Source organism: Podarcis bocagei (genome assembly GCF_964188305.1).
Source record: "Podarcis bocagei genome assembly, chromosome: 1".
NCBI classification, from domain to species: domain Eukaryota; kingdom Metazoa; phylum Chordata; class Lepidosauria; order Squamata; family Lacertidae; genus Podarcis; species Podarcis bocagei.
The window spans coordinates 130,647,645-130,661,469 of NC_138125.1; the positions used below are offsets into that span (position 1 = coordinate 130,647,645).

The 13,825-nt window shown below is 45.2% G+C and overlaps 1 protein-coding gene across 2 annotated transcripts in view; it reads right to left on the bottom strand.

Annotated features, from left to right (window-relative positions):
- The window catches only part of CCDC150 (coiled-coil domain containing 150), a 59,539-nt gene that overhangs the window by 11,055 nt on the left and 34,659 nt on the right, over positions 1-13,825 (bottom strand). For both annotated transcript variants that reach the window (XM_081205115.1, XM_081205114.1), the window contains 6 exons: positions 13,129-13,191; positions 7,942-8,070; positions 3,452-3,621; positions 1,650-1,740; positions 1,148-1,317; positions 391-517 (listed from right to left, as the gene is read on the bottom strand). In XM_081205115.1, the coding sequence (XP_081061241.1) occupies positions 391-517; positions 1,148-1,317; positions 1,650-1,740; positions 3,452-3,621; positions 7,942-8,070; positions 13,129-13,191 (750 nt within the window). The remainder of the gene's footprint in view (positions 1-390; positions 518-1,147; positions 1,318-1,649; positions 1,741-3,451; positions 3,622-7,941; positions 8,071-13,128; positions 13,192-13,825) is intronic.

Genomic DNA, 13,825 nt, shown 5'->3' on the forward strand with positions numbered 1-13,825 from the left:
AAAAATAAATAAAGGGAGAATGAAAGGAAGAACAATTCTAGGAGAATTAGAAAGCAAACACACAAAGAAAACCATCAATTTGGGTAAGAAGGTGGAAAGAAGAGTGAAGGGAGAGGTACAACATATCAAGAGAGTATCAAAGGTTGAATGTGAGGGTGGGGAGAATGATCTATGATTTAAAGTTGGTTTGGTTGGAAGCCATCAACCATAGTTTTCCAGGTTCATACGTAACAGGAAGCAATGGCAAAATGCTGAATCCTGGCTTGTTCAGCTACTTGCCCAAAGGGAGTTCGTGCATATCCTGGCTTATGAAGCCAGGATTTTCACCTTAGCATTTACGTGCAACCGTGACCACCGAGAAAAACTCAAAACTCTTCCACCTCCTCACACCTCAGCCGATTCCTTTTGAGCAGCCTTCTTGGTTACTTCCCGTTCAGTCTGAAACTGTTTCTTCAGAGTCTCAAGGCGATCTGCGTACAACTTTACTTCCAACTTGGTTTCCTCAATTAACTGGTCCCTTTAGTAAGGCAGAGGGAAATAGATTAACAGGAGGTCGCTCACTTTTTCAGGAAAGTAAAGTCTGAAAACATGCAGCACTGATGCTTCCCCAATATAATAATAATAATAATAATAATAATAATAATAATAATAATAATAATAATATTTTTTTATTTCTAGCCCACCCTTCCCGGTTCAAAAACTGGGCCCAGGGCAGCTAAAAACAAATTTAAAACACTTAATTATAAAAGCAGCATAAAATACAGTATAAAAAATGAATAACAATAAAAATCAAAAATCTGTGGGGTCTCAGAGTGGGTGATCTTCATAAAAGGGGAGGGGGAGGGAAGAGAAGGGAAATAAAAGATCAGGCTGAATTCAAATTAAAGGCCAGGCGGAATAGCTCTGTCTTACAGGCCCGGAGGAAGGAGGTTAAATCCTTTTTCTTCCCTTTGCAATTCATTCCCCATCGAGACTCTGGGTTCCCCAGACAAATTTCAAAGCTGTAGACCCCCTCTGCACATTTGGGGCCCTGCCTTGCCGAGCTGATAGCTCAGCAGGTAGCAAGTTTCTACTGCCTCAAAAGTCAGATCCGGACTTCAGCTGTTCAGACTGGAAAGGCAAAATCTCCTGCCTATCTAAGTCTTACCTGCATTCCATTAGTTCCTGGCACTCGGCTTCTTTGCTTTCCAGTTCATCTCGAATAAGCATAAGCTTGCTTTGCAGAGCACTGTTGGTCTGCAGAGTTTGCTCTAAATTTTGGGCAAGTTTCTTGTTGTCTGCTTTGGAGGCCTCCAGAATTTTACAAAGAGCTTCCATCTTTTAGGGGGAGAAAAGCACAGGGTAGCAATGATTCTCTTCATGAAACATACAGTTGTGAAACAACAATTTTATTCCGATGATTAAACAACTTATGCAGCTGTCGCTATGAATCTTAATCTGGGAATGGCTTCATGGATGGGGGAAAAACCCAGTAAAATGAACAGTCAGTTGCCAAATATACATTATGCTCAAACTAATTACACCAATTATTTACGGACAAATGAACTTTGTTCCTGCTATGCAGGATGCGATCCTTCCAGACAGGCCACCCAAGCTGAATGTATTGCTGGTTTAGTCTATTATAACCACTGGAAGATGCTGATTTTTACCTTAAAGCTGTGTTGAGATTGCAAGGTCATTTTGCTGTGGCATTCCTCCAGCTCTGCCTCTAGCATCAGAATTCTTTGCTGGCTTTGGGTCCTGCAAAAAAAAGCAAAGAGGCGATGCAAGAGAGAACAAACAAAGGCAAAGGGCGATAGGGAAGCTTCCTCCATGTTTTCTTCCATCAAAAAAGAGCCTCAACTATGATTGAATTAATTCCACTCTGCTCTTGAGGCATACACAGTTGAAAGACTCCTTGAATATTCTCAGACAGTGGTTTGGTTTGCACATAAGGCTAAGCCGTGGTTTGCTCAGCAAACCACATTTTAACCATGAGTTGTCTCACAGACGATCCAACCATAGCTTGTTTCTTCAAAGTTTGCATTGCTTTCCAGCTGCGCCTTCCTCATGCCTTTGTAGTTTGCCAAGCTTCCAAGGTGGGGAGAGACACCAAAGGCTAGGACTAACGCCGTAACACCAAGCCGTGGTTAAAGAAAACCATGGTTCATACATCAGCAACACACCATGCATCAGACTGGGTTTCATGGTGCTGAACAAATGTGTTAGGCTGCTGGGCAGGGTTCACACACAGCACTAGGTTACGGTTTAATCAATTGTCATTTAGATAAGCAATAGAGGGACACGGGTGGCGCTGTGGGTTAAACCACAGAGCCTAGGACTTGCCGATCAGAAGGTCGGCAGTTCGAATCCCCGCAACGGGGTGAGCTCCCGTTGCTCGGTCCCAGCTCCTGCCAGCCTAGCAGTTTGAAAGCACGTCAAAGTACAAGTAGATAAATAGGTACCGCTCTGGCAGGAAGGTAAATGGCGTTTCCGTGCGCTGCTCTGGTTCGCCAGAAGCGGCTTAGTCATGCTGGCCACATGACCTGGAAGCTGTACGCCGGCTCCCTCGGCCAATAAAGCGAGATGAGCGCCGCAACCCCAGAGTCGGTCACGACTGGACCTAATGGTCAGGGGTCCCTTTACCTTTACTAGATAAGCAATGGCTTGTACTGTTTTGCTTCCAAAGCAAATACTTCTCATTTTACATAAATCATCCAAATTAATTACTCCTGGTTTTTCCAATGGCATCAGTACAAACAGCATTCAAGTTAACTGCTCCACCTTTTCCTTTTCCTTCCTTTTCTTTTCTTCAAACGTATTGAGAGACCCCCTTCCAGGTCCCTTGTCTTTCTTCCATTCATTTTCAGCCTAGTCAATGGTTATCATCATTCCCTCATTTGATCTAGATCTATCTGAAGTTAAGTACCTCTCTCACAATTCCTACCCACTCTGCAGCCAGTTTCTTATTATTTATAAATGGAGACCATAAATCACACAGTGTTTCAGGGAAGACCATTCGTAAAAAAGAAGATAGTTTGACATGATTCCCCCCAAAACGATTCCTTATATTATTGTCTGCAATTATCATCTCCCCCCTTATATTATCCAACTCAGGTTTTTTAAAAAGTTCCCACTAAATGTGTGTTTTGCTTTAAGCTTTGTTCCACCATGCAGAAGAAGAAGAGGAGGAGTTTGGATTTGATATCCCGCTTTATCACTACCTGAAGGAGTCTCAAAGCAGCTAACATTCTCCTTTCCCTTGCTCCCCCACAACAAACACTCTGTGAGGTGAGTGGAGCTGAGAGACTTCAAAGAAGGGTGACTAGCCCAAGGTCACCCAGCAGCTGCATGTGGAGGAGCGAAGACGCGAACCCGGTTCACCAGATTACAAGTCTACCTCTCTTAACCACTACACCACACTGGCTCTCTTTGTACCTGGAATGCCGTACAAAGCAGGCAGCCAAGTTACCTGTCCTTCTTCAGCTCAGCCACCTCAGAATCCTTGCGTCCCAGCTCAGTCTGAACCTTTTCCAGAGCCACCTGCATTTTGTTATGAGAGCCCAACACATTCTCCAACATAGCTGTCACTTTGGCATTGTCTTCCTTCGACTCTTCCAGCTTGCGTCGCAGATTCGTCATCTGAAGTACGAAAGGGGAATGCAAAAGAGCAGGGGGTCTCAATCACGATTACTTGGGATGGTATTGGGTCACAAGCGACAGCAGAGGGCCTCCTTTGTTTGCTGAAGGTCCCAGGTTCCGCTCCTGACATTTCCACTTCAAGGATATATCAGGTATCCCTGGCAAGACCTTTGAAACACTGGAGGCCAAACCCTGCCAGACAAATATAGGGTACACAAGATGGACCAGTGGTGTAATTCTGTATAAATGCAGCTTTGTGTGCTGAATGCAGAAAACTACACCTTTACAGTCGTACCTTGGATCCCAAACACCTTGCGAGTCAAACGTTTTGGCTCCTGAACGCCACAAACCTGGAAGTAAGCGTTCCAGTTTGCAAACGTTCTTTGGAAACCCAAACGTCTGACGCGGCTTCCGATTGGCTGCAGGAGCTTCCTGCAGCCAATCAGAAGCCGCAATTTGAAAGTCGAACGTTTCGGAAGTCGAACGGACTTCCGGAACGGATTCTGCTCGACTTCTGAGGGACCAGTGTACTTTGTTTTTTTTATATATAAATTTTTTTATTGATTTTACAAAAATTTTATAAACAGTACAAACAAATAAAAAGACAAACAAACATGGATAGTTTCATAGCCTTTTTTTTCATAAACCTCACTTCTCGGACTCCCCCAAACCTCCCCTTTCTACATCCCAATTTCCAAAATTATTTCAGCAAATCCTAAACTTAATTTTATCAAATATGTTTCTTCTTATTCTTTTCTTTAACTTAATCTTTTGTCGCTGTAATCTCCTTTTCTTTCTCAAAACCTCGACATTTTAGCATTCATCAATTTTGTAGGGACCAGTGTACTTTGGGCTCTGAGAACGCCACCTCAATCTCCTTCACCCCTGATAATAAGCATTTATAAAATGCCTTTCCTGAAAATTGAACTGTAGTGCACAGCCAAAATCAATGGGAATGAGATTGGCAGCTGTGTGCTGTCTGTTTGTCAAATGTTTGCATGGGTAAACATACAAATTGGTCAGATTTTCTCCTCCTTCCCCCCGTTTTATACGGAGACATTTAATTTTTAAAAACTGGATGAGACTTATATCCCATTCTTCCTTCAAGAAGCTCCACCACGCTTGCACAAAGTTTGCCAAGGTATTCTCCCACCCAGGCACCAAAAAGGAGACCTACTTGGTTTTAACAACATTGACAGCACCGCTTCCCCTCAAATTATTGTTTGTGCTCCCAATTTCGTACCTTGGTACCTCGCAGACCAATATGAAAAACAAAAATCAGGTCTCAACGGCTGATTCATTTCATTCATTCATTCCAGAGATTTCTAGCCTGCCTTTCAAGACATACGTTTTCCAAAGGCAGCTCACAACAAATATAAAACAATTTCCAAACAGCAAACATCAATATCTAAACTATTAAAAACATTTTTTTTCCTAAATAGCAAGCATCAATATCTAAACTACAGTACTACCTCAGGTTACAAACACCTTGGGTTACAAACACTTCAGGTTACAGACTCTGCTAACCCAAAAGTAGTACCTCGGGTTAAAAACTTTACCTCAGGATGAGAACAGAAATTGTGTGCCAGCGGCACAGCGGCGGCGGGAGGCTCCATTAGCTAAAGTGGTACCTCAGGTTAAGAATGGTTTCAGGGTAAGAATGGACCTCCGGAACGAATTAAGTTCGTAACCAGAAGTAAGGTAAAGGTAAAGGGACCCCTGACCATTAGGTCCAGTCGTGACTGACTCTGGGGTTGCGGCACTCATCTCGCTTTACTGGCCGAGGGAGCCAGCGTACAGCTTCCGGGTCATGTGGCCAGCATGACTAAGCCGCTTCTGGTGAACCAGAGCAGCGCACGGAACGCCATTTACCTTCCCGCTGGACCGGTACCTATTTATCTACTTGTACTCTGACGTGCTTTCAAACTGCTAGGTTGGCAGGACTTCCGGGTTGACGCGATCTGGAAATGGCGGATTCCCTCCGAGCTCCGGAGGGAATCGGCTCCACTGAGGACGGGTCTTTGCCGCGCCGGCGACGCGGGGACCCTTAAAAGCCGCAGGCGCGGAAGCCTGCGGACTGAAGACTCGGCGGGTGCCTTAAGCGCCCCCCCTGATTCGCGAAGAGCCTTTTTAAAGGCAGCGGAGGGGATACGGGGGTGGCGTGGCACTGAGAGTCGACCGCTACCTCGGTGGGGCGAAGCCGCGAGCCATGACCAGTGAGCGCTGACTTTCTTCCTTGAAAATTTGGACTGAAAGAATTACCCGTGAGTAAGACGGATTCGGACTTTAAAAATTTTACCTTGAATGGGAGACGACCGGGGTGTGTGCTAAAAGGAAGTCCGCACCCCCCCCTTGCAGACGATCTAAGCAACGACATAAGAGCTAAGCTGGAGAGCCTACCCTTGGCGGGGTGAGTTAAAAAGGACATTAACTTTCAAGATTTAGTTAAAGCAAATCTTGTGCTGGAGAGTGGAGTTTTGGAGACCCTTTTTATGTTTTGAACAACCCCCCCTCCCGGGCTCGGGAACGTCCTGCCTTTGTGCCTGTGTAAGAGCTGCGGAGTTTGACAGCTGTCAAAGCTGCCAAACGGGCAGTTTAAAGCGGAAAAATCATTACCTAAGACCCCTCTGGATTAAAACGAGTTATAATTGAGACAAAATTGTTGGAAACAAAGTAATAACAACAAGCTAAAGGACTCTTGGAGAAAAGACTAATAAGTAACCAGATTCCCCCTAGGGGGAATTCTGTGAAACTACAATGGACACAATGGCTGTGGATGGAAAGTTACTAGTGGAAATCGAAAGGATGTTTCAATTGGTGGGAATCTTACAAGAGCAGAGCTTAGCCATGAATAAACAACTTATCACTATGACCTTGGGAACAGGCAACTCTGCTGTTTGTATTGAGGATCTGAATGAGAAAGAATCCACAGCTGAATGGGAAACAATGTCTACAGAGGTGGAAGAGATTAAACAAGAAAAAGAGAAAGTAACCTTGGGAAGTAACAACCAAAAGCTGACATCTGTGCAACACAAGCAAGGAGACTTTGGGAACATATCTACCACAAGTCTGCGAAAGACGCAGAGGAAGAAGGAGGAGGCCCTGGGACAATATGGAATACAGGAACTTAGAATAAAGAAATATGTTTGGGGCCTCTGTTTGGACTCTGAGTTTGAAGATACAGGCTTTGTGGAAATTCTTCAGCAGTTGCTTTCAAATCTCCTTGTGGGAAGAGAATATGCTTTGATGGTGAAAGACCTTTTTCCAGATTCGACGACTGACATAAAGGACTACCAACAAGACCGGCGAAGAGGGACTGAAAGGGATTTGAAAGCCTCGGACGTGAGGAACCCAGGCTGAGAACCTTGACTTTGGACTTTTATTGGGAAGGGACAAAAACCGGGGATGGGAGGGAGGGAAGAAGAGATTCTTAAAAACTCTCAAGACTTTTAGGTTTGGTTAATATGACTTTTAATTAGGATAAAATCAAAAATCGATGGAAGAGAACTTGGGTCCAACTTAGGAAAATCATTTTTTTTATTAGAGAAAAGGTAATAAAATGAATAGGATGGTTAAGAGGAGAAATACCAACTTGCTGATATAATCTTGGGAATTGGGATGCACGAGGGGGGGTGGGGGGAAGTCAGGGAACAAGGTTATGAAACCAGGATCTGCTGAATCTATACATGTTTGTGTTATTTTTGTGTTTGTATTGTCTTTATAAAAGTGGAAAACCCAATAAAAATTTTATAAAAAAAAAACAAACAAACTGCTAGGTTGGCAGGAGCAGGGACCGAGCAACGGGAGCTCACCCCGTCACTGGGATTCGAACCGCCAACCTTCTGATCGGCAAGCCCTAGGCTCTGTGGTTTAACACACAACGCCACCCGTGTCCTGTAACCAGAAGTACCACTGAATTAAAAACTAACACAACAGCATCAATGAGACCAGCAAACCAATACAAGGAACGGAATCATAATTTGAAAAAATGACTTAAAACAAAGAGGATCGTTAATTGAAAATCCAGTCCATCTTCTCTCTGAACTGGCCCTGAATGTGATTGTTTCCTCTTACACCATGTTGATTTTTTACTTCTTAGATGGGGCCAACTCTAATAATGATTCCAATCTCTAATAATGATTCTTACTCATAAATAAGACAAGGTTTCTGTTTGGGGAATTAGCACTTGAAAGGCATCCATCCGTATCTCAGGACAGGAGTGGCAGGTGATGTGGAGGAGAAATTTCAAAACAGACATTGAGGCAGGTTTGCTGCAACGAAGTCCGGACAAAGCTCAAGCACCCAAAGAACATTTGCTACCTTGTGTTTCTCTCTCTCTTCAGTTGCACTTATTTGCCCTTTGAGCTTCTGGTTCTCTCTCAGCGCTTCATCACGGGTTTTGACGGTCACAGAAAAATCATCCTCTCTGCAGACAAGGGCAGACTGTGTCTTTTACAAAAAACAGAGGGGGAGGGGAGGAGAAATGGTTCAAAGAGTATAGAAAAGATTTTCAGAGCATTTGGGCATCCTTGTCTTTTCAGCCCTGTAGATAAAATTACAAGACAAATGGCCTGACCAGGCCCATTAAAAACACTGATAGGGCTGCCATACAACCAGTAATTTCTGAAAGGCGGCGCTTCATCCTGGATCTTAGACAAGTCAATCAAAGAATCATGTGCCCTGGCTTTTACTTTTTGAAATACGGCAACCCTAAACACTGACCAGCCCATTCTTCTACCTGTGTGCCACGGCGTTGTAAGGGGTTTGACGAGCTATTTGCTCAGAGGTTTTCCAGTAGAAAGGTAAAGGTAAAGGACCCTCGACGGTTAAGTCCAGTCAAAGGCGACTATGGGGTTGCGGCGCTCATCTCACTTTCAGGCCAAGGGAGCCGGCATTTGTCCACAGAGAGCTTTCCGGATCATGTGGCCAGCATGACTAAACCTCTTCTGGCACAACGGGACACCATGACGGAAAGCAGAGCGCACGGAGACACCATTTACCTTCTCGCTGCAGCGGTACCTATTTATCTACTTGCACTGGCATGCTTTCGAACTGCTAGGTTGGCAGAAGCTGGGACAGAGCAACGGGAGCTCACAGGGATTCAAACCGCCGACCTTCTGATCGGCTAGTCGAAGAGGCTCAGTGGTTTAGACCACAGTGCCACCCACGTCCCAATTTTCCAGGATCTCCATTTCCCCAGTTCATATTAGATCTAAGGCGCACACAGTACATGACTATCTTTTAACACACGGCCAGGTTTCTCAATTTGGATCGGACCTGGTTTGGGGAGTGGGGGGGGGGAACCCATCCATCGAAACACAGTATTTTGTAAGTAACAATAGGATAGGTACACCACTTCCCAAACCACTGGGGACACACTGAACGCAGAGTAAACGGGAATTATGTGCATGGCCTAAGTTATTAGGTTCAGCTACATTTTATGCCTTTTATACATTTTGTACATTTATGCATTTTATACATTTAGGGACGCAGGTGGCGCTGTGGGTTAAACCACAGAGCCTAGGACTTGCCAAACAGAAGGTCGGCGGTTCGAATCCCAGTGACGAGGTGAGCTCCCGTTGCTCGGTCCCTGCTCCTGCCAACCTAGCAGTTCGAAAGCACGTCAAAGTGCAAGTAGATAAATAGGTACTGCTCTGGCGGGAAGGTAAACGGCGTTTCCGTGCGCTGCTCTGGTTCGCCAGAAGCGGCTTAGTCATGCTGGCCACATGACCCGGAAGCTGTATGCCGGCTCCCTCTGCCAATAAAGCGAGATGAGCGCCGCAACCACAGAGTTGGCCACAACTGGACCTAATGGTCAGGGGTCCCTTTACCTTTACCTCTCCATCTTCACCATTTTCAGCCTTGGCACTCACCCTCTGAAGATCTGTCCCCTCACTGGTTATATCCCACTCAGTTTCTAAGTCGCTGGTATCTTTTTTAGTGTCCAGCTTTTCTTTCGTGGCCTTTATAGCCCTGAAGAGGACCCTCGGAGAGGCAGGGGGACAATCCCCACACTCAGAGGCAGCCTCCCTTCCGGGCAGATCTATCATGAAACGAACTCTGCGCTCAGGGGAGCACGCAGTAGAAGGTCGCCCACGAAGTCCCTTGGTCTCACAGGCCAGGCATGATCTAAAACGCTCATTGGATTTCTGCGGCCAGCAATTCTCAGATGACTTTCTTTTTTGGAGAGGCATTTTTACTATAGCACTAGCTGCCCAAACAGGAGAAACCAAGCAACTGGAGAAGGCAATGCGAGACGAAAACAGATGCCCCTAATGTCTGGCAACTTAATGGTTGGCAAGGGCTCCATTTGCAAATCCTGCCTCTCAGCCCAACGACGAGTCAATTTATAAGAGTTGTTGCGTCACTGAGGGAGTCTCAAGGAAGCCATTTTAAATCTGCGCTTCTTGGTGGCTGTTTGAAGTTTAAATGCTCAACAACCCCTCCTATCCAAAGATAAATCAACATGTGTTCTCTCTGAAGTCACCAAGACATCACCCTGCTCTGTTTGTGATGTCATGAGGCCTAACCTCTGAGCTCAAAGTGTGACCCAAGCAGAGTAGAACAGCCCACCAATCCGGTTTCTTCCATTTAAATTAGGGGGAGGAGTTGCACAGACCGGTAAGTAGACCATAGCTGTCAACCTTTCCCTTTTCTTGCGAGGAATCCTATTCGGAATAAGGGAATTTCCCTTAAAAAAAGGGAAGAGTTGACAGCTATGAAGTAGACCTGAATTCCACTCCTGATTCTGTGTTTTTAAAACTACCTCTAAACTAAAACTACCTCTACACCTACAGTGGTGCCCCGCAAGACGAAATTAATTCGTTCCGCAAGTTTTGTCGTCTAGCGAATTTTTCGTCTTGCAAATCACGAAATCCCATAGGAATGCATTGAAAATCAATTAATGCGTTCCTATGGTCAAAAAAAGTCCAAACAAAGCCAAATTTGGTACAACAACAGTTTATTAACTGCTCTTTAAAGTCACACATACTGTAAAGAGCAGTTCAAAAATTGAAGGGAAAATAAATTAACTTTATAAACAAAACATGTCTTTGTTTTTAGACAAAGGAAACAAAGCCGCGAGACGTTTTCGTCTTGCGAAGCAAGCCCATAGGGAAATTTCGTCTTGCGAGGCAAATCGAAAACGGAAAAACCTTTCGTCTAGCGAGTTTTTTGTCTTGCGAGGTACCACTGTAATGTCTTTTTCGTTGTATGCTTGGTTTAGACTCCTTGAGAGTATAGATGCTCCTCTCCTGATCTTGTATCAACACCTCTCACCTGATTACTTAGGAATTAACAACAATGGCGTACCTTACAATTTTCCTGGGTTGTATTAACCAAGTCCTATGTGGAGCAGACTCACTGAAATTAATGAACCTAGGTTAGTTGTGCTCATTAGCTTCAATAGGTCTACTGTGAGTAGGACTAGCTTTTAAAATCATCCTCTGTAATTCTTACACATGGACAAGGTGTGTTTGAGCGATTAATTTCACACCGTGTTTATTCCTAAAATTTAACATAAAGGTAAAGGGACCCCTGACCATTAGGTCCAGTTGTGGCTGACTCTGCGGTTGCGACGCTCATCTCACTTTATTGGCTGAGGGAGCCGGCGTACAGCTTCCGGGTCATGTGGCCAGCATGACTAAGCCGCTTCTGGCGAACCAGAGCAGTGCACGGAAACGCCGTTTACCTTCCTGCTGGAGCGGTACCTATTTATCTACTTGCACTCTGATGTGCTTTTGAACTGCTAGGTTGGCAGGAGCAGGGACCGAGCAACGGGAGCTCACCCCGTCGCGGGGATTCGAACTGCCGACCTTCTGATCAGCAAGTCCTAGGCTCTGTGGTTTAACCCACAGTGCCACCCGTGTCCCAAAAATTTTACATATGCACATACATATTAACAGAACATAAGCCGAAGTGTCTCTACTTTCAGATATTGAGGTTTTCAAAATGGAGGTGAAAGGAGAGGGTGCCAGGGACCTATCACTGTCTATGTTTATTTAAATATTGTGCATGGACTGAAGATTGTGCAGACATATTGCCTTCATCCTGAGCAGCACACAGGAACTAAATGTGGGACAGCCTGCCTGGGAGTCAATTTTGTCAAATCTGCTAATCAAACGCTTTCTTTCCACTTGCTTCCCTTCAAGCCAGCACCACCCCTGAGATAATGATGACGATGACGACTACAATTTATTATCCACCACTTTGCCCTAAGGTCCCAGGGTAGATCGCAACAATTAAGACGCAACATTGCACAATGTTTAAAAGCAGTTTTGAGAAACTTAAAATTACAAAAACAGTGTGGGTCCCACAAATATGCATCTGAAGTGTTGGGGGGGTGGTAACTGTGTACACTTGAAAACATGGGCAGCATTCAGACAAATTCAACAGTGTAAATAAGTTTTGATGGAAGAAACAATGGAATACTGAATGGTTTAGTTTATGTAAAATATGCAGGGATTTATTGCTATGCAAAATGAACCATGGAAACGGAAAAAGGGAAGTCATTGATATTTTAAGGTTGTCTAAATGAATATTCTAAATTGTAAAAAGAAAAGTTAATAAAAAATATTTTATACACATATACACACACACAGAGGGACGAGGGTGGCGCTGTGGCTTAAACCACAGAGCCTAGGGCTTGCCGATCAGAACGTCAGCGGTTCGAATCCCCATGACAGAGTGAGCTCCCGTTGCTCGGTCCCTGCTCCTGCCCACGTAGCAGTTTGAAAGCACGTCAAAGTGCAAGTAGATAAATAGGTACCGCTCCGGCGGGAAGGGAAACTGCATTTCTGTACGCTGCTCTAGTTCACCAGAAGCGGCTTTGTTATGCTGGCGACATGACCTGGAAGCTGTACACCGCCTCCCTCGGCCAGTAAAGCGCGATGAGCGCCGCAACCCCAGAGTCGGCCACGACTGGACCTGATGGTCAGGGGTTCCTTTACCTTTACACACACCCCTAAAGTGGGAAATAGCTTCTGGGCAGGAGGTTGTGTGTGTGTCACAACAAGCTAGCCACCCCTCTTTTGGCGCCACAGCCATCCTGGAGGCAGTAGCCCCTCACATTCAAGTGCTCTAGTTCTCAGAACAACTCTGGGGAGGCCCAAGCCTTCCCTATGGCTTTGGGAGCTATAGAAAGTGATGAACCCTCAAGCCATCTCTTTGGCCCAGAGACAACTGTGCAGGATGAGAGCGGAATTGAAGGAAGGACAAGGTGGAAAGCTTTGTGTTCCTTGGCTGAGTTTCTCCCCTTCCCCCTGCAATATTTCTTCACTTACTAGCCATACTGAGAAATCACATATTCAGGTGAGGCTGAATATAAGTCCCAGCACATTTCGAAAGCAGAGTCTGGCAGGCCTTACAACGCCAGAACGATGATCTGAACAGCCACCGTTTCTTCTTATTCTGTATTTTTGTCAGAAAGAACAGAGTCCTTTGCTGTGGACCCTTTGCGGTCCGAAACATGAGGGTGTTAGCTGAAAGGCCTTGCCATTGTTCCAGTACCTGTTTTAGCTTTGCTTCCATCCTCTGTGTGTTGATCCTAATGGAGGCAAGTTCGGCATTCATCTGAAAAGTGAGGCAATGAAAAGCTGAAATGAGGCTCTTCAAAGAAAGCTCGTTTCCACCAGCAATATCTCCTGAGCTCTCTGAATTCCATGCATCCATTAACACCCATGGAATCTGGCACAGAATTTAGTTTTTTTGAAAAAACGAATTACAGTGGTACCTCGGGTTACATACGCTTCAGGTTACATACGCTTCAGGTTACAGACTCCGCTAACCCAGAAATAGTACCTCGGGTTAAGAACTTTGCTTCAGGATGAGAATAGAAATCGTGCTCCAGCGGCACAGCGGCAGCGGGAGGCCCCATTAGCTAAAGTGGTGCTTCAGGTTAAGAACAGTTTCAGGTTAAGAACGGACCTCCGGCATGAATTAAGTACTTAATCCGAGGCACCACTGTATTCTAGGGATGCGGGTGGTGCTGTAGGTTAAACCACAGAGCCTAGGACTTGCTGATCAGAAGGTCATCGGTTCGAATCCCCTTGATGGGGTGAGCTCCTGTTGCTCAGTCCCTGCTCCTGCCAACCTAGCAGTTCAAAAGCACGTCAAAGTGCAAGTAGATAAATAGGCGGGAAGGTAAACGGCGTTTCCGTGCGCTGCTCTGGTTTGGCAGAAGCGGCTTAGTCATACTGGCCACATG